Genomic DNA, 27,225 nt, shown 5'->3' with positions numbered 1-27,225 from the left:
GTGTTGTTGATAGTATGAGAGTGTATAGTGTTGTTGATAGTGTGAGAGTGTATAGTGTTGTTGATAGTGTGAGAGTGTATAGTGTTGTTGATAGTATGAGAGTGTATAGTGTTGTGTTGATAGTGTTGTGTTGATAGTATGAGAGTGTATAGTGTTGTGTTGATAGTATGAGAGTGTATAGTGTTGTTGATAGTGTGAGAGTGTATAGTGTTGTTGATAGTATGAGAGTGTATAGTGTTGTGTTGATAGTATGAGAGTGTATAGTGTTGTTGATAGTATGAGAGTGTATAGTGTTGTTGATAGTGTGAGAGTGTATAGTGTTGTTGATAGTGTGAGAGTGTATAGTGTTGTTGATAGTATGAGAGTGTATAGTGTTGTTGATAGTGTGAGAGTGTATAGTGTTGTTGATAGTGTGAGAGTGTATAGTGTTGTTGATAGTATGAGAGTGTATAGTGTTGTGTTGATAGTATGAGAGTGTATAGTGTTGTTGATAGTGTGAGAGTGTATACTGTTGTGTTGATAGTATGAGAGAGTATAGTGTTGTTGATAGTATGAGAGTGTATAGTGTTGTGTTGATAGTATGAGAGTGTATAGTGTTGTTGATAGTATGAGAGTGTATAGTGTTGTTGATAGTATGAGAGTGTATAGTGTTGTTGATAGTATGAGAGTGTATAGTGTTGTTGATAGTATGAGAGTGTATAGTGTTGTGTTGATAGTGTGAGAGTGTATAGTGTTGTGTTGATAGTGTTGTGTTGATAGTATGAGAGTGTATAGTGTTGTTGATAGTGTGAGAGTGTATAGTGTTGTTGATAGTGTGAGAGTGTATAGTGTTGTTGATAGTGTGAGAGTGTATAGTGTTGTTGATAGTATGAGAGTGTATAGTGTTGTTGATAGTGTGAGAGTGTATAGTGTTGTTGATAGTGTGAGAGTGTATAGTGTTGTTGATAGTATGAGAGTGTATAGTGTTGTGTTGATAGTGTGAGAGTGTATAGTGTTGTTGATAGTATGAGAGTGTATAGTGTTGTGTTGATAGTATGAGAGTGTATAGTGTTGTTGATAGTGTGAGAGTGTATAGTGTTGTTGATAGTGTGAGAGTGTATAGTGTTGTTGATAGTATGAGAGTGTATAGTGTTGTTGATAGTATGAGAGTGTATAGTGTTGTTGATAGTATGAGAGTGTATAGTGTTGTTGATAGTATGAGAGTGTATAGTGTTGTGTTGATAGTGTTGTGTTGATAGTATGAGAGTGTATAGTGTTGTTGATAGTATGAGAGTGTATATTGTTGTTGATAGTGTGAGAGTGTATAGTGTTGTTGATAGTGTGAGAGTGTATAGTGTTGATAGTATGAGAGTGTATAGTGTTGTTGATAGTGTGAGAGTGTATAGTGTTGTTGATAGTGTGAGAGTGTATAGTGTTGTTGATAGTATGAGAGTGTATAGTGTTGTGTTGATAGTGTTGTGTTGATAGTATGAGAGTGTATAGTGTTGTGTTGATAGTATGAGAGTGTATAGTGTTGTTGATAGTGTGAGAGTGTATAGTGTTGTTGATAGTATGAGAGTGTATAGTGTTGTGTTGATAGTATGAGAGTGTATAGTGTTGTTGATAGTATGAGAGTGTATAGTGTTGTGTTGATAGTATGAGAGTGTATAGTGTTGTTGATAGTGTGAGAGTGTATAGTGTTGTTGATAGTATGAGAGTGTATAGTGTTGTTGATAGTGTGAGAGTGTATAGTGTTGTGTTGATAGTATGAGAGTGTATAGTGTTGTTGATAGTGTGAGAGTGTATAGTGTTGTTGATAGTATGAGAGTGTATAGTGTTGTTGATAGTATGAGAGTGTATAGTGTTGTGTTGATAGTATGAGAGTGTATAGTGTTGTTGATAGTGTGAGAGTGTATAGTGTTGTTGATAGTATGAGAGTGTATAGTGTTGTTGATAGTATGAGAGTGTATAGTGTTGTTGATAGTGTGAGAGTGTATAGTGTTGTGTTGATAGTATGAGAGTGTATAGTGTTGTTGATAGTATGAGAGTGTATAGTGTTGTGTTGATAGTATGAGAGTGTATAGTGTTGTTGATAGTGTGAGAGTGTATAGTGTTGTTGATAGTATGAGAGTGTATAGTGCTGTGTTGATAGTATGAGAGTGTATAGTGTTGTTGATAGTGTGAGAGTGTATAGTGTTGTTGATAGTGTGAGAGTGTATAGTGTTGTTGATAGTGTGAGAGTGTATAGTGTTGTTGATAGTGTGAGAGTGTATAGCGTTGTTGATAGTATGAGAGTGTATAGTGTTGTTGATAGTGTGAGAGTGTATAGTGTTGTGTTGATAGTATGAGAGTGTATAGTGTTGTGTTGATAGTGTGAGAGTGTATAGTGTTGTGTTGATAGTTTGAGAGTGTATAGTGTTGTTGATAGTGTGAGAGTGTATAGTGTTGTGTTGATAGTATGAGAGTGTATAGTGTTGTTGATAGTGTGAGAGTGTATAGTGTTGTGTTGATAGTGTGAGTGTATAGTGTTGTTGATAGTGTGAGAGTGTATAGTGTTGTGTTGATAGTGTGAGTGTATAGTGTTGTTGATAGTGTGAGAGTGTATAGTGTTGTGTTGATAGTGTGAGTGTATAGTGTTGTTGATAGTATGAGAGTGTATAATGTTGTGTTGATAGTGTGAGTGTATAGTGTTGTTGATAGTGTGAGAGTGTATAGTGTTGTGTTGATAGTATGAGAGTGTATAATGTTGTGTTGATAGTGTGAGTGTATAGTGTTGTATTGATAGTGTGAGAGTGTATAGTGTTGTGTTGATAGTGCGAGAGTGTATAGTGTTGTTGATATTATGAGAGTGTATAGTGTTGTGTTGATAGTATGAGAGTGTATAGTGTTGTGTTGATAGTATGAGAGTGTATAGTGTTGTTGATAGTGTGAGAGTGTATAGTGTTGTTGATAGTATGAGAGTGTATAGTGTTGTTGATAGTGTGAGAGTGTATAGTGTTGTGTTGATAGTATGAGAGTGTATAGTGTTGTGTTGATAGTATGAGAGTGTATAGTGTTGTTGATAGTGTGAGAGTGTATAGTGTTGTTGATAGTATGAGAGTGTATAGTGTTGTTGATAGTGTGAGAGTGTATAGTGTTGATAGTATGAGAGTGTATAGTGTTGTTGATAGTGTGAGAGTGTATAGTGTTGTTGATAGTATGAGAGTGTATAGTGTTGTTGATAGTATGAGAGTGTATAGTGTTGTGTTGATAGTATGAGAGTGTATAGTGTTGTTGATAGTATGAGAGTGTATAGTGTTGTTGATAGTATGAGAGTGTATAGTGTTGTTGATAGTATGAGAGTGTATAGTGTTGTTGATAGTATGAGAGTGTATAGTGTTGTTGATAGTATGAGAGTGTATAGTGTTGTTGATAGTATGAGAGTGTATAGTGTTGTTGATAGTATGAGAGTGTATAGTGTTGTTGATAGTGTGAGAGTGTATAGTGTTGTTGATAGTATGAGAGTGTATAGTGTTGTTGATAGTGTGAGAGTGTATAGTGTTGTTGATAGTATGAGAGTGTATAGTGTTGTTGATAGTATGAGAGTGTATAGTGTTGTTGATAGTGTGAGAGTGTATAGTGTTGTTGATAGTATGAGAGTGTATAGTGTTGTTGATAGTGTGAGAGTGTATAGTGTTGTTGATAGTATGAGAGTGTATAGTGTTGTGTTGATAGTATGAGAGTGTATAGTGTTGTGTTGATAGTATGAGAGTGTATAGTGTTGTTGATAGTGTGAGAGTGTATAGTGTTGTTGATAGTATGAGAGTGTATAGTGTTGTGTTGATAGTATGAGAGTGTATAGTGTTGTGTTGATAGTATGAGAGTGTATAGTGTTGTTGATAGTGTGAGAGTGTATAGTGTTGTTGATAGTATGAGAGTGTATAGTGTTGTTGATAGTGTGAGAGTGTATAGTGTTGTTGATAGTATGAGAGTGTATAGTGTTGTGTTGATAGTATGAGAGTGTATAGTGTTGTGTTGATAGTATGAGAGTGTATAGTGTTGTTGATAGTGTGAGAGTGTATAGTGTTGTTGATAGTGTGAGAGTGTATAGTGTTGTTGATAGTATGAGAGTGTATAGTGTTGTGTTGATAGTATGAGAGTGTATAGTGTTGTGTTGATAGTATGAGAGTGTATAGTGTTGTTGATAGTGTGAGAGTGTATAGTGTTGTTGATAGTATGAGAGTGTATAGTGTTGTTGATAGTGTGAGAGTGTATAGTGTTGTTGATAGTATGAGAGTGTATAGTGTTGTTGATAGTATGAGAGTGTATAGTGTTGTTGATAGTATGAGAGTGTATAGTGTTGTGTTGATAGTGTGAGAGTGTATAGTGTTGTTGATAGTATGAGAGTGTATAGTGTTGTTGATAGTATGAGAGTGTATAGTGTTGTTGATAGTATGAGAGTGTATAGTGTTGTTGATAGTATGAGAGTGTATAGTGTTGTGTTGATAGTATGAGAGTGTATAGTGTTGTTGATAGTGTGAGAGTGTATAGTGTTGTTGATAGTGTGAGAGTGTATAGTGTTGTGTTGATAGTATGAGAGTGTATAGTGTTGTGTTGATAGTATGAGAGTGTATAGTGTTGTTGATAGTATGAGAGTGTATAGTGTTGTTGATAGTATGAGAGTGTATAGTGTTGTTGATAGTATGAGAGTGTATAGTGTTGTTGATAGTGTGAGAGTGTATAGTGTTGTTGATAGTGTGAGAGTGTATAGTGTTGTGTTGATAGTATGAGGGTGTATAGTGTTGTTGATAGTGTGAGAGTGTATAGTGTTGTGTTGATAGTATGAGAGTGTATAGTGTTGTTGATAGTGTGAGAGTGTATAGTGTTGTTGATAGTGTGAGAGTGTATAGTGTTGTTGATAGTGTGAGAGTGTATAGTGTTGATAGTATGAGAGTGTATAGTGTTGTTGATAGTATGAGAGTGTATAGTGTTGTTGATAGTGTGAGAGTGTATAGTGTTGTTGATAGTGTGAGAGTGTATAGTGTTGTGTTGATAGTATGAGAGTGTATAGTGTTGTTGATAGTGTGAGAGTGTATAGTGTTGTGTTGATAGTATGAGAGTGTATAGTGTTGTTGATAGTGTGAGAGTGTATAGTGTTGTGTTGATAGTGTGAGAGTGTATAGTGTTGTTGATAGTATGAGAGTGTATAGTGTTGTTGATAGTATGAGAGTGTATAGTGTTGTTGATAGTGTGAGAGTGTATAGTGTTGTGTTGATAGTATGAGAGTGTATAGTGTTGTTGATAGTATGAGAGTGTATAGTGTTGTGTTGATAGTATGAGAGTGTATAGTGTTGTTGATAGTGTGAGAGTGTATAGTGTTGTGTTGATAGTATGAGAGTGTATAGTGTTGTTGATAGTGTGAGAGTGTATAGTGTTGTTGATAGTGTGAGAGTGTATAGTGTTGTTGATAGTGTGAGAGTGTATAGTGTTGTGTTGATAGTATGAGAGTGTATAGTGTTGTTGATAGTGTGAGAGTGTATAGTGTTGTTGATAGTATGAGAGTGTATAGTGTTGTTGATAGTATGAGAGTGTATAGTGTTGTGTTGATAGTATGAGAGTGTATAGTGTTGTTGATAGTGTGAGAGTGTATAGTGTTGTTGATAGTGTGAGAGTGTATAGTGTTGTTGATAGTGTGAGAGTGTATAGTGTTGTTGATAGTGTGAGAGTGTATAGTGTTGTTGATAGTATGAGTGTATAGTGTTGTTGATAGTGTGAGAGTGTATAGTGTTGTTGATAGTATGAGAGTGTATAGTGTTGTTGATAGTGTGAGAGTGTATAGTGTTGTTGATAGTGTGAGAGTGTATAGTGTTGTTGATAGTATGAGAGTGTATAGTGTTGTGTTGATAGTATGAGAGTGTATAGTGTTGTTGATAGTATGAGTGTATAGTGTTGTTGATAGTGTGAGAGTGTATAGTGTTGTTGATAGTATGAGAGTGTATAGTGTTGTTGATAGTATGAGAGTGTATAGTGTTGTTGATAGTATGAGAGTGTATAGTGTTGTGTTGATAGTATGAGAGTGTATAGTGTTGTTGATAGTGTGAGAGTGTATAGTGTTGTTGATAGTGTGAGAGTGTATAGTGTTGTGTTGATAGTATGAGAGTGTATAGTGTTGTTGATAGTATGAGTGTATAGTGTTGTTGATAGTGTGAGAGTGTATAGTGTTGTTGATAGTGTGAGAGTGTATAGTGTTGTTGATAGTATGAGAGTGTATAGTGTTGTTGATAGTGTGAGAGTGTATAGTGTTGTTGATTGTGTGAGAGTGTATAGTGTTGTTGATAGTATGAGAGTGTATAGTGTTGTTGATAGTATGAGAGTGTATAGTGTTGTTGATAGTATGAGAGTGTATAGTGTTGTGTTGATAGTATGAGAGTGTATAGTGTTGTTGATAGTATGAGAGTGTATAGTGTTGTTGATAGTATGAGAGTGTATAGTGTTGTGTTGATAGTATGAGAGTGTATAGTGTTGTTGATAGTGTGAGAGTGTATAGTGTTGTTGATAGTATGAGAGTGTATAGTGTTGTGTTGATAGTATGAGAGTGTATAGTGTTGTTGATAGTATGAGAGTGTATAATGTTGTGTTGATAGTATGAGAGTGTATAGTGTTGTTGATAGTATGAGAGTGTATAATGTTGTGTTGATAGTATGAGAGTGTATAGTGTTGTGTTGATAGTATGAGAGTGTATAGTGTTGTTGATAGTATGAGAGTGTATAGTGTTGTTGATAGTATGAGAGTGTATAGTGTTGTTGATAGTGTGAGAGTGTATAGTGTTGTGTTGATAGTATGAGAGTGTATAGTGTTGTTGATAGTATGAGAGTGTATAGTGTTGTGTTGATAGTGTGAGAGTGTATAGTGTTGTTGATAGTGTGAGAGTGTATAGTGTTGTTGATAGTATGAGAGTGTATAGTGTTGTATTGATAGTATGAGAGTGTATAGTGTTGTTGATAGTATGAGAGTGTATAGTGTTGTTGATAGTATGAGAGTGTATAGTGTTGTTGATAGTATGAGAGTGTATAGTGTTGTTGATAGTGTGAGAGTGTATAGTGTTGTGTTGATAGTGTGAGAGTGTATACTGTTGTGTTGATAGTATGAGAGTGTATAGTGTTGTGTTGATAGTGTGAGAGTGTATACTGTTGTGTTGATAGTATGAGAGTGTATAGTGTTGTGTTGATAGTATGAGAGTGTATAGTGTTGTGTTGATAGTGTGAGAGTGTATACTGTTGTGTTGATAGTGTGAGAGTGTATAGTGTTGTTGATAGTATGAGAGTGTATAGTGTTGTGTTGATAGTGTGAGAGTGTATAGTGTTGTTGATAGTATGAGAGTGTATAGTGTTGTGTTGATAGTGTGAGAGTGTATACTGTTGTGTTGATAGTGTGAGAGTGTATAGTGTTGTGTTGATAGTGTGAGAGTGTATAGTGTTGTGTTGATAGTGTGAGAGTGTATAGTGTTGTGTTGATAGTGTGAGAGTGTATAGTGTTGTGTTGATAGTGTGAGAGTGTATAGTGTTGTGTTGATAGTGTGAGAGTGTATAGTGTTGTGTTGATAGTGTGAGAGTGTATAGTGTTGTGTTGATAGTGTGAGAGTGTATAGTGTTGTGTTGATAGTATGAGAGTGTATAGTGTTGTTGATAGTATGAGTGTATAGTGTTGTGTTGATAGTATGAGAGTGTGTAGTGTTGTGTTGATAGTATGAGAGTGTATAGTGTTGTTGATAGTATGAGTGTGTAGTGTTGTGTTGATAGTATGAGAGTGTATAGTGTTGTGTTGATAGTGTGAGTGTGTATAGTGTTGATAGTATGAGTGTATAGTGTTGTGTTGATAGTATAAGAGTGTATAGTGTTGATAGTGTGAGTGTGTATAGTGTTGTGTTGATAGTATGAGAGTGTATAGTGTTCTTGATAGTATGAGAGTGTATACTGTTGTGTTGATAGTGTGAGTGTGTATAGTGTTGATAGTATGAGTGTATAGTGTTGTGTTGATAGTGTGAGTGTGTATAGTGTTGATAGTATGAGAGTGTATAGTGTTGATAGTATGAGTGTATAGTGTTGTGTTGATAGTATAAGAGTGTATAGTGTTGATAGTATGAGAGTGTATAGTGTTGTTGATAGTATGAGAGTGTATAGTGTTGTGTTGATAGTGTGTGTATAGTGTTGATAGTATGAGAGTGTATAGTGTTGATAGTATGAGTGTATAGTGTTGTGTTGATAGTATAAGAGTGTATAGTGTTGATAGTGTGTGTATAGTGTTGTGTTGATAGTATGAGAGTGTATAGTGTTGATAGTATGAAAGTGTATAGTGTTCTTGATAGTATGAGAGTGTATACTGTTGTGTTGATAGTGTAAGAGTGTATAGTGTTGTTGATAGTATGAGAGTGTATAGTGTTGTTGATAGTATGAGAGTGTATAGTGTTGTTGATAGTATGAGAGTGTATAGTGTTGTTGATAGTATGAGAGTGTATAGTGTTGTTGATAGTATGAGAGTGTATACTGTTGTGTTGATAGTGTGAGTGTGTATAGTGTTGATAGTATGAGTGTATAGTGTTGTGTTGATAGTATAAGAGTGTATAGTGTTGATAGTGTGTGTATAGTGTTGTGTTGATAGTATGAGAGTGTATAGTGTTGATAGTATGAAAGTGTATAGTGTTCTTGATAGTATGAGAGTGTATACTGTTGTGTTGATAGTGTAAGAGTGTATAGTGTTGTTGATAGTATGAGAGTGTATAGTGTTGTTGATAGTATGAGAGTGTATAGTGTTGTTGATAGTATGAGAGTGTATAGTGTTGTTGATAGTATGAGAGTGTATAGTGTTGTTGATAGTATGAGAGTGTATAGTGTTGTTGATAGTGTGAGAGTGTATTGTGTTGTGTTGATAGTATGAGAGTGTATAGTGTTGTTGATAGTATGAGAGTGTATAGTGTTGTTGATAGTGTGAGAGTGTATTGTGTTGTGTTGATAGTATGAGAGTGTATAGTGTTGTTGATAGTATGAGAGTGTATAGTGTTGTTGATAGTATGAGAGTGTATAATGTTGATAGTATGAGAGTGTATTGTGTTGTTGATAGTATGAGAGTGTATAGTGTTGATAGTATGAGAGTGTATAGTGTTGTTGATAGTATGAGAGTGTATAGTGTTGTTGATAGTATGAGAGTGTATAATGTTGATAGTATGAGAGTGTATTGTGTTGTTGATAGTATGAGAGTGTATAGTGTTGATAGTATGAGAGTGTATAGTGTTGTTGATAGTATGAGAGTGTATAGTGTTGTTGATAGTATGAGAGTGTATAGTGTTGATAGTATGAGAGTGTATAGTGTTGTGTTAATAGTATGAGAGTGTATAAGTGTTGTGTTGATAGTATGAGAGTGTATAGTGTTGTGCTGATAGTATGAGAGCGTATAGTGTTGTGCTGATAGTATGAGAGCGTATAGTGTTGTGTTGATAGTATGTGGTGTTGAGAAGGTACAGTGTTGTGTGGAGGGGCTGGTTGATGTTGTATTCTTCCGGTCAGAGCGCACCTACCACGACCTGCACTACGACTACCCCGACAGTGATACCTCCAGCCTCCTCTCCTGGTTCACCTCATCACTCACCTCTGAGTCTCACTAAGCCACTCTTTCCACCTCTCATTGCCTGTCGTACCCCTCGCCTCTAAGCTCATCTACCCTCCACATGTCCACCTGTCTGAAATTAACAATCTTAACCTCGTCCCATTTTCCACTTATCAAATTTGAACTATAATTTAATATATTTTAACATTTAGAAGAAAGTATGAATGTTTTACCATGCTAATTGTTACTACTTTATTGCATAGTGTAGTATTACTTACTGTAGTAAATTAATTAGTGGTTAATCGAGATGCTGGCGCAGTATGTCGAGTAAGAAAATACCTTTCAGACTGCATTATCTACTTTATTTATTTTTAGAAACCCAACCATAGAGTCAGTATTCATATACTAAGATAATTGACCTTAAAAATATCGATCTAGTATATAGTGGAATAAATAAATGTCTCATAAAAGTATATAAGAGTTTTAACCTCAGCTTGAGCGAATGCTGAGGATATGTATTATTTTGTATGTGAGTGTACATGTGTAGTGCAGTGTCACTCTTGCTACCAGTGTCTGATGCTCCTCACCTCACAACCATTGACTTTATAATACTTTTGGAAAAATTTCTTCTTGAAAATGGGCACTGTTGTTGTATTTATTGGTATAGTAAAGGGTGTCACAACGTGTGTCCACATAATGCGTTTTGAATAGACTACTATTCATTTTTATGCTCAGAAATTATTAGTACGCGGTTTTGCTGAGTTTGCTCACAGTAAATGTTTTAAAGACGTGGTTCAGGCAAGAACACTTTTCCTATTCAGACATTTATGTTGCCAGAGGCAAGCCAATTGCTGATTCTTAACCTTAACTGACGACCACAGCCATCAGCTCAGGAACTTATGAGGAATCTGTCAAGTTCCCTCTTGAAAACGTCAGGGGGTTTATTATTAATCTCCCTTATGCATGAATGAAAGGCGTTGAACAGTCGGGGTCCTTTAACACTTATTGAGTTCTCTCTCAGTGTACTCATCGCTCTTCTGCTTTTCATTGGAGATATCTAGCACCGTCTTTCAAGCCTCTTGTGTTTATAAGTAGTAATTTCGGTGTGCAGTTTTGGATCCAGTAACTTCCAGGTGTAGATTATGAGGCACCTTTCTCGCCTACATTATATATCCGTATATCTACAAGTACATGTACAAGGTATACAGGCCTAGCTGACATCAATGACATACTACTATCTAGAAACTCGCTTATTACCTGGAGTTTACCTGGAGAGAGTTCCGGGGGTCAACGCCCCCGCGGTCCGGTCTGTGACCAGGCCTCCTGGTGGATCAGAGCCTGATCAGCCAGGCTATTACTGCTGGTTGCATGCAGTCCAACGTACGAGCCACAGCCCGGCTGGTCAGGTACCGACTTTAGGTGCTTGTCCAGTGCCTGCTTGAAGACTGCCAGGGGTCTATTGGTAATCCCCCTGATGTATGCTGGGAGGCAGTTGAACAGTCTTGGGCCCCTGACACTTATTGTATTGTCTCTTAACGTGCTAGTGACACCCCTGCATTTCATTGGGGTGATGTTGCATCGTCTGCCAAGTATTTTGCTTTCGTTGTGAGTGATTTTCGTGTGCAAGTTCGGTACTAGTCCCTCTAGGATTTTCCAGGTGTATATGATCATGTATCTCTCCCGCCTGCGTTCCAGGGAATACAGGTTCAGGAACTTCAAGCGCTCCCAGTAATTGAGGTGTTTTATCTCCGTTATGCGCGCCGTGAAGGTTCTCTGTACATTTTCTAGGTCAGCAATTTCACCTACCTTGAAAGGTGCTGTTAGTGTGCAGCAATATTCCAGCCTAGATAGAACAAGCGACCTGAAGAGTGTCATCATGGGCTTGGCATCCCTAGTTTTGAAGGTTCTCATTATCCATCCTGTCATTTTTCTAGCAGATGCGATTGACACAATGTTATGGTCCTTGAAGGTGAGATCCTCCGACATGATCACTCCCAGGTCTTTGACGTTGGTTTTTCGCTCTATTTTGTGGCCAGAATTTGTTTTGTACTCTGATGAAGTTTTGATTTCCTCATGTTTACCATATCGGAGTAATTGAAATTTCTCATCGTTGAACTTCATATTGTTTTCTACAGCCCACTGAAAGATTTGGTTGATGTCCGCCTGGAGCCTTGCAGTGTCTGCAATGGAAGACACTGTCATGCAGATTCGGGTGTCATCTGCAAAGGAAGACACGGTGCTGTGGCTGACATCCTTGTCTATGTCAGATATGAGGATGAGAAACAAGATGGGAGCAAGTACTGTGCCTTGTGGAACAGAGCTTTTCACCGTAGCCGCCTCAGACTTTACTCTGTTGACTACTACTCTTTGTGTTCTGTTTGTGAGGAAATTATAGATCCATCTACCAACTTTTCCTGTTATTCCTTTAGCACGCATTTTGTGCGCTATTACGCCATGGTCACACTTGTCGAAGGCTTTTGCAAAGTCTGTATATATTACATCTGCATTCTTTTTGTCTTCTAGTGCATCTAGGACCTTGTCGTAGTGATCCAGTAGCTGAGACAGACAGGAGCGACCTGCTCTAAACCCATGTTGCCCTGGGTTGTGTAATTGATGGTCCAAGTCGGACCGAAACGTCGTCGTAAGCCCCTCTCTTCTATGAGCGGGTTATTTGTGTATCGTTCCACTCACGGTATTGTGCCTTTTTTTTGTTATTGATGGTTATCTAGATGGGTGGCGATCTTGCTTCTTAGGATCCTTTCAAAGATTTTTATGATATGGGATGTTAGTGCTATCGGTCTGTAGTTCTTTGCTATTGCTTTACTGCCCCCTTTGTGGAGTGGGGCTATGTCTGTTGTTTTTAGTAACTGTGAGACGACCCCCGTGTCCATGCTCCTTCTCCATAGGATGGTAAAATCTCGTGATAGGGGCTTCTTGCAGTTCTTGATGAACACGGAGTTCCACGAATCTGGCCCTGGGGCAGAGTGTATGGCCATGTCATTTATCGCCTGTTCGAAGTCATTTGGCGTCAGGATAATATCAGATAGGTTTGTGTTAACCAAATTCTGTGGCTTTCGTAAAAAATTCATTTTGATCTTCGACTCTGTCTGGTTAGCGGCTTGCTAAAAACTGAGTGATATTGTGACTTGAGTAGCTCACTCATTTCCTTGCTGTCATCTGTGTAGGACCCATCTTGTTTAAGTAGGGGCCCAATACTGGATGTTGTTCTCGACTTTGATTTGGCATAAGAAAAGAAATACTTTGGGTTTCTTTCGATTTCATTTATGGCTTTTAGTTCTTCCCGCGATTCCTGACTCCTATAAGATTCCTTTAGCTTAAGTTCGATGTTTGATATTTCTCTGACCAGTGACTCCCTACGCATTTCAGATATATTGGCCTCTTTTAGCCGCTCTGTTATTCTTTTCCGTCGTCTGTAAAGGGAGCCCCTGTCTTTCTATTTTACATCTACTCCTCCTCTTTCTTGAAGGAATAAGCCTTGAGCATACATCGAGTGCCACCGAGTTAATCTGTTCTAGGCATAAGTTGGGGTCTGTGTTGCTTAGTCTATCTTCCCAGCTTATATCGTTTAGGACTTGGTTTACTTGGTCCCACTTTATGTTCTTCTTGTTGTGCGTTCTTGGTATTGTGCCTTTTTTTTTTTGTTATTTATTGAAGTTGAATTTGGTGAAGGCTCCCTCGTGACTAATCTCATTTTGTCGGTCTGGGGCTTCGCGCATACATGTCTGAACCTCGATTATGTTGTGATCTGAGTATATTGTTTTTGATATGGTGACATTTCTTATCAGATCATCATTGTTAGTGAAGATAAGGTCTAGTGTATTCTCCTGTCTAGTAGGCTCTATTATTTCCTGGTTTAAGTTGAATTTTGTGCAGAGATTTAAAAGCTCGTGTGTGTGTGTGTGTGTGTGTGTGTGTGTGTGTGTGTGCGCGTGCGTGCGTGCGTGCGTGCGTGTGCGTGTGTGTGTGTGTGTGTGTGTGTGTGTGTGTGTGTGTGTGTGAGTGGGTGTGTGTGTGTGTGTGTGTGTGTGTGTGTGTGTGTGTGTGTGTGTGTGTGTGTGTGTGTGTGTGTGTATGTGTGTGTGTGAGAGAGTTCTCGTCAGAGCTGCCTCCTGGTGTTATCACTGCAACAACATTATTTGCTATATTCCTCCATTTTAGGTGCCTCAAGTTGAAATCCCCCAGGAGCAAGATGTTGGGGGCAGGAGCTGGTAGATTTTCCAGACAGTGGTCAATTTTTGACAGCTGTTCCTGGAATTGCTGGGATGTTGCATCCGGAGGCTTGTAGACTACCACAATGACTAGGTTTTGGTTCTCGATCTTTACTGCTAAAACTTCCACTACATCATTTGAGGCATTAAGCAGTTCTGTGCAAACAAGTTATGCAGAGCATTTCGGGCAAATTAGGTCAGCTTTCTCCCAGGATGCGACCCACACCAGTCAACTAACTCCCAGGTACCCATTTTACTGATGAGGAACATAGACAACAGGTGTAAAGAAACACGTCCAATGTTTCTACCCTCGCTGGGAATCGAACTCGAGCCCTCGCCGTGTGAAGCGAGAGCTTTAGCGACCAGCTCACGGGGCAACGTTCTAAGGAGTAAAGTTCTAGGGACTTCAAGCTTTCCCGGTAATTTAGGTGCTTGGCTGAATTTATACGAGCTGTGAGGCTCTTTACATTATCCAGCTCAATAATTTTTTCCTGCCTGAAAGGGTACCGTTATAGAACTGGCTCTGCCAGTGCTTAGGCTTGGGGTCTAATCTGACCTAACGATTTATGCGCTGGCCTTTGTGAAATGTAGATGTTTTGCTCTACCCCCGTATTAGTGACAAATTTTCCGTGTTTTCTCTGCATGGGATGTTTGTCTTTGGTCAACTGGTCGGGGCGCCAAACATCGGCTCCTTGGATCCACCTGGCCTAATTGGGCATCTACTGTTCCCGTTGCTCTTTCCGGAGGAAACTACTTCCTTTATAATTTCCTCCCAGACTGGGTAACATTTTTTTTCCTATCTTCCGGGAAGCAGGGCTTTACCAGTCCAAATAATAGACGAATTAGTCTTCTACTCCTCAGTAGTCGCATAACCATCTCCAAACACTTTTTATCATCAAGCAAGATAACAGGGAATTTAAGGGAAGATAAAATTCTTCCTTGTCGCTATTATAAACGAGGAAATTGCACACTGAACTATTTGTGTCCACAGGTAATAGACAACCCACAAGTAAATGTACATGGCTCAAATATCCATCTCCAAATACTTGCACATCAACAAGCAAACAAAGAATTTAACATAGGGTAAGGTACTTTCTTCTTACTCTTTTAGCTTATTTTATACTGATAAGATTGCGTATTAAATTTATATAGGCTCTAGTGACATATTAGCTTCTCCGTTTTTTATGGAAGGAGTACCAGGCCCATTTTCTCTTGCTGGACTAAATAGTATACTGCGTCAAACACCAGTTTCGCCAGGAATTTATTAAGTTTCTATTTAGGATTTAATTACATTTAGAATTAAAAAAAATCTAAAAATATAATTATGTTTTGACCATTGAGACTCTAATTATCAAATCCAGGAGAATTAATATTAGTATGCAGTTATCATCTTGGGATAGTTAACAAGCTAAAAAAAATTAATAGTTAAACAAGAGCACTTTATTAACTAAATTTTTTTCACAGTCAGACTGTTTGATATATTGGAAAGACTATTTAAGGTAGAGTCCTTAGTTCCAAGTGGACTGCTTTCTGTACCAATATTGCATGATTACTTAGCAAGCTCTTAATACCGCACTCGGGGAAAAAAATATTTTTGCACTACCTCACACTACTGTACTGCACTCACGGCTTTATTCAATTATTCACTTGTGTACTTTATAGATTTATTATTTTCAGTGACACCTTAATAGACAGATAGTTTTAGTCTTAATATTCAGAAAGATTATTATAATCATGGGGGAGCGCTAAACCCAGAGGGATTATACAACGCCTGTGGAGGTGGGGGGCTCAGAAAGAATAATGGTCAGGCACTTCTTAAGCAAATAAGACCCCGTATCTATCCCATAATGAGAGTAATAATGTGAGATGTTCCTACCGTATGATACTCTTCTACTCAAGCTTAATCGCTATACACTCATAATAATAATATCTTTATTTAGTACATATACACGGTATACAGGCCTAGCTGACATCAATGACATTGTTTTGCAGAGCGTTTCGGGCAAATTAGGTCAGTTTTGCCCCATGATGCCACCCACACCAGTCGACTAACTCCCAGGTACCCATTTTACTGATGGGTGAACATAGACAACATGTGTAAATAAACACGCCCAATGTTTCTACCCTCACTGGGAATCTAACCCAGACCCTCGCCGTGTGAAGCGAGAGCTTTAGCCACCAGGCCACGGGGCACCATAGGGAACACATCCACGCATTTTCAGTCATACCTTAATAACAGGCAACATCATGTAGTCATAAATGACACTTCATGTAGAAGCCTACTAATGAATTTAGATCTCCCAAGATAGCTTTCTGGGTCCTCTTCATTTCGTCATCCGTATAATGACTTGCCAGTGATCAAAGCCCCCGCGGCCCGGTCCATGACCAGGCCTCCAGGAGGATCAGGGCCTGATCAACTAGGTTGTTACCTTGAACATTGGTTGGAACATCTCACATTACACTCTTACACCCTCTTCCTCTCCCTCTTAATGAAAATATTGTTAGTCTGCCTACTTGCCTGTCTTAAATGGAGTGGTGGTGGAGTGTGTGTTGGAAGTGAATAGGAGAGAGTGGTGGATGGGAGTGAGGAAGGTAGGCAAACAGTACTGTACTGGATATTTAACAAAAACAGATGAAGTGTCTTAGTGACAAGTGCCTTGGACAAATGGTAATTAACTAATGTGAACAACAGACAGAGACTATAAGTGTACCAAATGTGGGAGATCTGTGACAACAGAAATGTAAATATTAAGTCTACAATTCATTAACAAGGAAGCTGACTGGCTAACTGCCTACCTGCTTGCTCATCCTTGCTCTGTAAACAATTATTTTGTTTCTGGCAACATAATTTCCAATTGGGCACGAGAGGCTTGTCTGTACCACCACAATGACAATGAATAGGTCCTGGATGAAGCCTGGACCATACACTTGCAATAAAGCAGACTTGGTCCATCTTATTGAGTATATGATCAGACATAACATATTTGGTCTGCTTCATGGCTAATTTAATTGGACATTCCATTAAACATACATGTTAAACCTTCATTTGGCCAGATTTTTTGTCCATTTTATCTGACATCTGCTTTATGGGAGTCCATTTTATCAGACTTTTACTGTATTCTTCTTGGTGCATTATATGACTAGAGCTTACCATGGTAAACTTTCTTATACAGTACCATATACTTTCATGCGAAGTTAAATGCAACTTATAAAAAATAAAGTCTTTAACCCAACAAGGAATAAAAGCAAATTAGTTTGTTAAAGGAAAATCAGAACCCACCAAGCGTTCTCATCATGTGAATCATTGGTCATGGTGAAGAAGTATGATGATAATGTCATTCCATGAATGCTTGGAAACAGTAAATAGGCACACACAACCATTAATCAGATTTGTCTGTTTATTGCAAGACAATTTGGCAGTCTCTACAATTTAATAAGCAAAATAGTGGCTGCTGTAAAGTGTGAGAGCTGTAATGAAGCTTTCTTAATAATCCTGCTAACCTCAGCCTTTTTTTCCCCCCTTCTGTGCTGTCTCCTACCTCTAGCATTAATCCTGTCAGCTTTGATATTCAGTATTGTTAGTAACCCTTCCCATAAGTCATAACCCGTTACACAAACTTGTGACCCCTGTGTACACTGCATATTATCCTCAGTCTGTCGTGTCTAGAGTAATGATATCTAGCTATTAACCTGGTGGTGTGTCCATACTTCCTCTCCACGCTCTTCCTCCATCACTACCACCACCCCACCTTCAGAGAAGTTGCACCGTCACCGCCACCATCGCCACCACCAGCATAAGACAGGTTGCAGTCATGGCAGCAGTAGCAGCAAGTCACGGCGCCACAGTATTGGCGAGGCTGTGGCATCAGTAATCTTCAGACAGGTAGCCTGTCACACCTTGGTTGTGTGCTACTATCACCCATCCTCCTGCTGTGTGCCAAGCCTCTACTTATTAATTCCCATTGGAGGCACTGTTTTGAAGTTTTAAGTTTTTTTCTGATGTTATCTTGAGAACTTTTTTTTTTTTTCATTTTTGCATGACTTTTTTTTGTGATGTGTACATACAGTACAATGCAGTTATGTGAATTGTTTTGATGTGTGTTATTAAATAAAATGTATTTTGGGTATTCAAGGCTTATTTTTGTGTGGTGTGTTACTCTATTTTTATTTTATGTTCAGTACATATAGATTTATATTTTTGTGCATGTGTGTGTTTGGTGATTTTTATGTAATTTACAGTGATTGTTTTCATAAATAACTGCATGACAAACTTCTTGAGTGCTACATCCTGTCATATATGTAAACTACATTTTTTTTTAGTTCTGTGCTGCATATTTTACACTCACATCACATTATTAAAACCCACTGAATAATTTGAATTTCAACTTTTAAGAGTTTTATGCAGTAGCTAGGTCCAGCTTTAAAAAAAATATGTATGTTTGTGTAACATTGATATGCTCTGTATTGTATATTCATTCAGTTACCATTCAAAGCAAGCTTAATGAATAATCACATTGTTTCTAAAATTAACTCATGTTGTTGTCACATAAGCAAATATGTCTTCATTTCCAGAGTATGCTGTTAGTTTATGTTAATGCCACTTGCAGTGCTTTCAATATTTTGTCAGTATACTTGTTGTGTCATATTGTTCTTCATTTTGCCACAATTTTTTTCTATATGTAACTTTCTTTAATCAATTTCTTCTTTAAATTATTTTTTACCTACATATTCATTCATGCTTAAATGTTCATTCACATTGTTTTGTCGATACAATTAGGCCAATACTGCTCATCTAGAGACTACGTGTTTGTCTTGTGAATTACTCTTTGTTTTTAAATAAATGAGACTAATGTTATATAATCCAAATTATGGCTCAGCTTGTGTAGTAAAGTAATCCAAAGATGGGTGTTGTGACTTTGTTGTTCTCTTCACAGTAAAAGAGGCAGCTGGATTTCTGCGCATCGGGTCCCTAAATGTGAAAGTGCGGAAGACGACTGAGGCCTTCAACAATTTGCTTTCCCGTGATGTTGAAGCTAGATTACACCGCACCTGGGGATCCAGTGACTCACTACCCGATGCAGTAAGCTCACTTCCAAAACCAGGAGAAGAAGGGCAGGGTGAAAGGGGAAAAGGCAAGGAATAATTTTGGGGGAGGGCAATAGGGAAAGGAATGCAATAAATGAGATTGATGTGAAAACTTTTTTACAGCCATTAATGAACACTAAGAGTAAAAAACAAAACAAAAAAAGTTTTTAAAATTGGTTATAATGAAACAGAAATATAGTACATACATAATCTATTTTATAATTAGAATAAGTAATTTAATGGGATTTTTTAATTAAAATAAAAAATATAATGTTTAGACATTCTTATCTGCAAAAGTTTCCACAATTAATGCAAGTTTGAACTAATACCCCTAACTAAGAATAAAAAATTTGATTTTGGATTCGAAAGATACTGTACAAGAATAAAAAGAAACAATCTCCATAGTAAATTTATATATCTGCAGAGTACAATGTAATGTTATCACTAAATATCATAATCATCAAGTGTGCAGTAAAAATAGTCTGTATGCCATGGCTGGAATAAATCAGAATTAATAATTTTGAGACTAAACTCTATTTGGTGTTTCAGTTTTTCCTGTACCATTATCAAGTCAGGATTTGATAGTTGTCTAGGATGGACTGAAATATCTGAAGGTTGCTCAAAAGATTATGGTTTAATTGTGAAATAATATTAGATTCATCCCCTCAGATTCTAAATTAAAACACCCATATCTCAGATGTCCCATAGCTCGATCAGTAGTGCACTCAGCTCACACACTGACGTCCGAGGGTCGATCCCCAATACGGGTGGAAACATTAGGATGTGTTTCCTTAACACACCTGCTGTCCATGTTTGCCTAGCAGTAAAATAGGTACCCCAGTGTTTGTCAACTGGTGTGGATCACATCCTGGGGACAAAATTGACCTAATTTGCCCGAACAGCACCTTTCAAGGCAGGTGAAATTGCTGACCTAGAAAATGTACAGAGAACCTTCATGGCACATAACGGAGATAAAACTCCTCAATTACTGGGAGCGCTTGAAGTTCCTGAACCTGTACTCCCTGGAACGCAGGTGGGAGAGATACATGATTATATACACCTGGAAAATCCTAGAGGGACTAGTAATGAACTTGCCTGGAGTTTACCTGGAGAGAGTTCCGGGGGTCAACGCCCCCGCGGCCTGGTCTGTGACCAGGTCTCCTGGTGGATCAGAGCCTGATCAACCAGGCTGTTACTGCTGGCTGCACGCAAACCAACGTACGAGCCACAGCCCCGCTGGTCAGGTACAGACTTTAGGTGCTTGTCCAGTGCCAGCTTGAAGACTGCCAGGGGTCTATTGGTAATCCCCCTTATGTATGCTGGGAGGCAGTTGAACAGTCTCGGGCCCCTGACACTTATTGTATGGTCTCTTAACATGCTAGTGACACCCCTGCTTTTCATTGGGGGGATGGTGCATCATCTGCCAAGTCTTTTGCTTTCGTTGTGAGTGATTGCACATGAAAATCACTCACAACGAAAGCAAAAGACTAGGCAGACGATGCAACATCTCCCCCAATGAAAAGCAGGGGTGTTACTAGCACGTTAAGAGATTATACAATAAGTGTCATGGGCCCGAGATTGTTCAACTGCCTCCCAGCATACATAAGGGGGATTACCAATAGACCCTTGGCTGTCTTCAAGAAGGCACTGGACAGGCACCTAAAGTCGGTAACTGACCAGCTGGGCTATGGCTCCTACGTTGGATTGCGTGCAGCCAGCAGTAACAGCCTGGTTGATCAGGCTCTGATCCACCAGGAGGCCTGGTCACAGACCGGGCTGTGGGGGCGTTGACCCCCGGAACTCTCTCCAGGTAAACTCCAGGAAATGCTCTGTATAACAAGGCTCTTTCTCTATAGTAGTATGTCATTGATGTCAGCTAGGCCTGTATACCTTGTACATGTACTTGTAGAAATAGATTATTATTATTATTTTTTTTTTTTTTAACAAGTCTGCTGTCTCCCACCGGGGCAGGGTGACCCAAAAAGAAAGAAATTCCCCAAAAAGAAAATACATACTTTCATCATCATTCAACACTTTCACCTCACTCACACATAATCACTGTTTTTGTAAAGGTGCTCAGAATACAACAGTTTAGAAGCATATACGTATAAAGATACACAACATATCCCTCCAAACTGCCAATATCCCAAACTCCTCCTTTAAAGTGCAGGCATTGTACTTCCCATTTACAGGACTCAAGTCCGGCTATATAAAAATGACCGGTTTCCCCGAATCCCTTCACTAAATATTACCCTGCTCATCAGGTCCCAAATACCATTCGTCTCCATTCACTCTTATCTAACGCACTCACGCATGCTTGCTGGAAGTCCAAGCCCCTCGCCCACAAAACCACCTTTAGCCCCTCCCTCCAACCTTTTCAAGAATGACCCCTACCCCGTCTTCCTTCCCCTATAGATTTATACTCTCTCCATGTCATTCTACATTGATCCATTCTCTCTAAATGACCAAACCACCTCAACAACCCCTCTTCAGCCCTCTGACTAATACTTTTATTAACTCCATACCTTCTCCTAATTTCCACACTCCAAATTTTCTGCATAATATTTACACCACGCATTACCCTTAGACAGGACATCTCCACTGCCTCCAACCATCTCCTCACTGCAGCATTTACAACCCAAGCTTCACACTGATATAAGAGTGTTGGTACCACTATGCTTTCATACATTCCCTTCTTTGCCTCCATAGATAACATTTTTTGTCTCCACATATACCTCAACGCACCACTCACCTTTTTTCCTTCATCAATTCTATGATTAACCTCATCCTTCATAAATCCATCCGTTGACACGTCAACTCCCAAATATCTGAAACCATTCACTTCTTCCACACTCCTCTCCAATTTGATATCCAATTTTTCTTTATCTAAATCATTTGATACCCTCATCACCTTACTCTCTTCTTTGTTCACTTTAAACTTTCTACCTTTACTCACACTCCCAAACTCGTCCACTAACCTTTGCAATTTTTCTTTAGAATCTCCCATAAACACAGTATCATCAGCAAAAAGTAACTATGGCAATTTCCATTTTGTATTTGATTCCCCATAATTTAATCCCACCCCTCTCCCCAACTTCTTTTACATCCCCATCTATAAATATATTAAACAACCATGGTGACATTACACCTCCCTGTCTAAGACCTAGTTGTACCGGGAAGTAGTCTCCCTCCCTTCTACACACCCTAACCTGAGCCTCGCTATCCTCATAAAAACTCTTTACAGCATTTAATAACTTACTACCTATTCCATATAAATGTACTTGCAACATCTGCCACATTGCTCCTCTATCCACTCTATCATATGCCTTTTCTAAAGCCATAAATGCAATGAAAACTTCCCTACCTTTATCTAAATACTGTTCACATATATGCTTCAATGTAAACACTTGATCTACACATCCCCTACCCACTCTAAAACCTCCTTGCTCATCCACAATCCTACACTCTGTCTTACCTCTAATTCTTTCAGTAATAACCCTACCTAACACTTTTCCTGGTATACTCAGTAAGCTAAGTCCTCTATAATTTTTACAATCTCTTTTGTCCCTCTTCCCTTTATATAAAGGAACTATACATGCTCTCTCCCAATCCCTAGGTACCTTCCCCTCTTTCATACATTTATTAAACAAAAATACCATTATATCTCCCCCTGCTTTTAACATTTCTGTTATGATCCCGTCAGTTCCAGATGCTTTACCCCCTTTCATTCTGCGTAATGCCTCATGCACCTCCCCCACACTCACATCCTGCTCTTCTTCACTCCTAAAAGATGGTATACCTCCCTGGCCAGTGCATGAAATTACCGCCTCCCTTTCTTTGTCGATATTTAAAAGTTCCTCAAAATGTTCCCGTCTACCCAATACCTCCATCTCCCCATCTACTAATTTCCCTACTCTGTTTTTAACTGACAAATCCATTTGTTCCTTAACCCTTTGACTGTCGCGGCCGTATATATACGTTTTACGAGGTGCCGTGTTTGACGTATATATACTCATAAATTCTAGCGGCTTCAAATCAAGCAGGAGAAAGCTGGTAGGCCCACATGTGAGAGAATGGGTCTGTGTGGTCAGTGTGCACCATATAAAAAAAATCCTGGAGCACGCAGTGCATAATGAGAAAAAAAAAACTCCGACCGTTTTTTTTAATTAAAATGCCGACTTTGTGGTCTATTTTCGTATAGTATTTATGGTTGTATTCTCGTTTTCTTGGTCTCATTTGATAGAATGGAAAACATATTACAGAAATAGTGGTGTTTTTGATTGATTTTACTATAAAAAGAACCTAGAAATGGAGCTCAAAGTAGGGGAAATGTTTGATTTTTGCCAATGTTCAAAAGTAAACAAATGATGCCATTTTCCAATAAATGTCCAACTAGCCATTCTAATATGCAGTCATGAATGGGTTGATGTTATTTATACAGTTATTACAGCATTGCAGTAGTCTGCATAATAGTAAGTCTAATATTTTTTGTTTGAATAAAAATTCAAAATAGAAAGCAAGAGTAATATCAGAGGGGCCTGGAGACATGACTGATGAGCAAAGAAAATGTTATTTTAGAGCCTGGAATGTCTGCATTGTTCATTCTGGACCTTATTTTGAAATTGTCATATTTTTTAGTTTTCGTGAAATTGGCCAAATTGCAAATTTCTGACCACATTATTAGGTAGTTGAAATCAGTAAATGGGCAGTTTTTTGTACTCAATCGATAGAAAAAATGAAGTTCTAAAGAAATAGCTATGAGTTTGGGCGACTGGAACAATGGAATTAGCCGAAAATAGGGCTCAAAGTGGGCGAAATCGCCGATTTGTAAACAGCGCCGAGGTCGCTAACTTCGCGAGAGCATAATTCCGTCAGTTTTCCATCAAATTTCGTTTTTTTGGTGTCATTACAATCGGGAAAAGATTCTCTATCATTTCATAAGAAAAAATAATTTTTTTTTTTAAGCTACCTCTTTCCTCCTGCACCCACCCTCCTATAATTATTATTATTATTATTACAGAGATTTTTTTTATTTACCAGTACAGTGCTGTATATCAAGTTTCCAATCAAAGTATTATTTCCAACTTGGCATTTTTAAATCTTTTTGCATTGAAATTACAGTATTACACAATATCATTTAATGTGAATTTGTATATAATCTCTATCAGATTTATGTATTTTAGTAGCAATGAGAGTAATCATTTAAACCTGAGTGCAGAATAAGAAAAAAGAGCTTATGCTCTCCATTGGAGGCATAATTATTTATGGCAAAAATTAAATCATTTGACTGCAAAACTACCTTCAGTGAAGATGTAGATGTTAGTCTGAGGTATGAAAGTAAATGCCAACATTATTTCTTCCAGACAGTGTACCTTGTTGAAATTATTACTGAAAAGGGGTTCATAGTGTATTACCTGGTGTTAAAACCTTTGTATCACTGATGCCTTCCTCAGAAGTACTGTAGTTCAAAGAAACTCCATTCACTTTTTTTTTTTTTCTGAATCTTGCACCCAGCGAGTTTCTCCTTAATAACTTGAGGTTCATCTAAGTATAGAATGGAGTGAATTAAAGATCAATAAGGCACATATACTTGGATTAAATGGGAGATTATCAAACATTAACACATTTCTTGCACATTACAATAATTTGCTATATCTGGTACTTCTGTACTAGATCAACTTAACAGTATTAGCCTATTAGCCCAGGTGTATCTCCTTTGGCTAAACTAAACTGTTCTCACTAAAGGTAGTTATTTATTTTCCAGGAAAAATAAAATAATAAGCATGTGTACTAAATACAATTTTTTTCAGGAAAAAGAATCAAAGTCCATGCCACCACCTAAATTTGGCCCCATCAAGAAGAGAAAAACTAAGAAAGATCGTGATTTTGTGCAGACTCGTCCTGTTTCAGCTTATTCTGCTCTTGCACCTGCAGATGATATTTCTCCTCATACAGCCATGATGCCCTCCATGATGCCATCCATGAATGCTGATTCGGATTCTGACTCTGCCTATGGTTTTGGCTCTGAGTGGCATTAACTCATTTTAATGAAAACTTTGGAGTCATTGTGGCATGTATAATATTGTTGTATATGCTTTAATAAGCAGAAAGGAAATTTTACAATATTGTATACTCTATTAGCTACTATACTGTAAGTCTCATTTTATAATGGTAATGATACAGAAGGAAACTTGAAAATTTTAGTATTATAGTTTTATAGTTGTGTGTATAATTTGAAGATGCAAGCAGTAATTAGAAACTTTAATTAAGTCAGTGTTTTGCCTTCACAACACACTTTTTCACATCTTATAGACTGTACCTGGTGGCATCACAATATATAGCAATAAAGTTGGGTCTATAAGACTTGAAAAATTCTAATGTGCTGGTGAAACATTGTCTTAAAGTTTCCAATTACTGCTCTTGCCTTTATCATCTATAATTTATCGGTATTCCCATACCATATACCTTCTACCATTTTATTTTATTTTATGACCAAAAGATGTAATTTTTTATGTAAGATTTTCATATGAATTATGTTTTGTAAAACATAAGCAATTTTTTGGCAATATTGTTTTAGCATGTAATTTTTAAAACTTTAGTGCAATGTAAATGTAACACGGCATTCTTCATATTTTAAATTTTCACTCCAATTTTAAGCTTGTACATAAAGTGGTCACAGATGTGAGCTTCATTTGTATGAACTAACGATCTGGGAAAATACTCACGAATATTTGCATCAAATTGTATTTGGTTTGACAAAATTTATTACTCATGTGTATACTGGTAATTCAGCAGATCTGATTAATAGGTATAGTACTTAAGAGGTTGTTCTTACTGATAATATAAGGTAATTTATTATTACTACAGCAGAATTTCAATTACTGTCATTTTATAATTGACCTGAAGGACTACACAGATCTTTAGAAATGGCAGTCTTCCACCAAGGTAGGGAAATTCCCCAAAGAAAATTTACCATCATTCATTCAATGGCTGTCTTGCTAGAAGTGTGAAGACATCACAGTTCCATTAACCCTCTGATCTGTATATCCCCACCCCTCCAGAGTGCAAGCTCTGTACATACCACCTCCAGGAATCAAGTTTGGCTGACCAGTTTCCTCTGAATTCCTTCATAAATGTTACCTTTCTTACACTCCCAATAGCACATCATAAAAACTACTTGTTTCCACTCACTCGGATCTAACTTGCTCACATAAACCTGCTGGATGCTCAAGCTCATAGCACTCAAAGCTTGCTTTACCCCTTTACTCCATCCTTTCCTGGGATGAACTCTGTTGCTCTTTCCTTCTACTGCAAGTTTATGCATCCTGTTCTGCTCCATCCTATCTGTATACCCAAATACTTGGAAGAGTCTTTCCCACAACTTTGAGTTATGCCTTTCATAACCCAACATTGTGTTCTAATTTCTTGGCTCTGAATTCTCTGCATAATATTCACAACACACACCACTCTCAAACATGAACTCTCCATTACCTCTAGCTTCCTCCTCACTGCAGTGTTTGAAGCCCATGCCTCACAAATACGTAAGTGTTGGCACCACTGTACTCTAGTACATTCCTCTTTTTGCCTCCATAGATAAACGTCCTTTCAACAGACTCCTCAGTGCTCCATCCACCATTTTTTTTGTCGTCTATTCTAAGGTTCACCTCATCTTTCAGTATTCCATCCCTCAATCAAATATATATTCATATACATAAAGTCAGCAATACAGTATGTAAAAATGTTTTAAGTTTAAATCACAAAATATTTGCTGATTTTAGTACTGTACATAATTTTATATATTCTTGTTATGGCAATGGCAAGTTTTAGTGTTTATATAGTACATATTTATTATATATACTAGCCCTTGTGGCTTAGCGCTTCTTTTTGATTATAATAATAATTCAGATTGATTCACTCTCATCAGATACACTGAGGCTGCCACATTACAGTATATGTAATTATTATTATTTTTTATTTTTTTTTTTTATTAACACACTGGCCGATTCCCACCAAGGCAGAGTGGCCCGAAAAAGAAAAGCTTTCACCATCGTAATGGAGTGAATGATAGTGAAAGTTTTTCTTTTTCGGGCCACCCTGCCTTGGTGGGAATCGGCCAGTGTGTTAATAAAAAAAAATAAAAAATAATAATAATTACATATACTGTAATGTGGCAGCCTCAGTGTATCTGACGAGAGTGAATCAATCTGCTCCTGATGGATCGACCTATAACATAGCATAATACTCATTTTCCTGACAAAGAATGATAGTACAGTGTGTGATTCAGGCAGAGGTACCAGGATGCCCTTGTTTTATTATGCTAATGGTTACCATAATTAGTGTCTTGAAAACAGTA

At 37.8% G+C, this 27,225-nt stretch overlaps 1 protein-coding gene across 1 annotated transcript in view; it reads left to right on the top strand.

Annotated features, from left to right (window-relative positions):
* LOC128698988 (uncharacterized) overlaps positions 1-26,805 on the top strand; it is a 63,613-nt gene extending 36,808 nt beyond the window's left edge. Inside the window, exons 4-5 of the mRNA XM_070090269.1 lie at positions 18,722-18,867; positions 24,683-26,805. Of these exons, the coding sequence (XP_069946370.1) occupies positions 18,722-18,867; positions 24,683-24,910 (374 nt within the window). The 3' untranslated portion in view covers positions 24,911-26,805. The remainder of the gene's footprint in view (positions 1-18,721; positions 18,868-24,682) is intronic.
* Positions 26,806-27,225: the final 420 nt, after the last annotated feature.

The sequence above is a fragment of the Cherax quadricarinatus genome, chromosome 31 (genome assembly GCF_038502225.1).
Source record: "Cherax quadricarinatus isolate ZL_2023a chromosome 31, ASM3850222v1, whole genome shotgun sequence".
NCBI lineage: Eukaryota > Metazoa > Arthropoda > Malacostraca > Decapoda > Parastacidae > Cherax > Cherax quadricarinatus.
The sequence above is the reverse complement of the archived record's forward strand: the minus strand, read 5'-3'. Positions and strand labels throughout refer to the sequence as shown.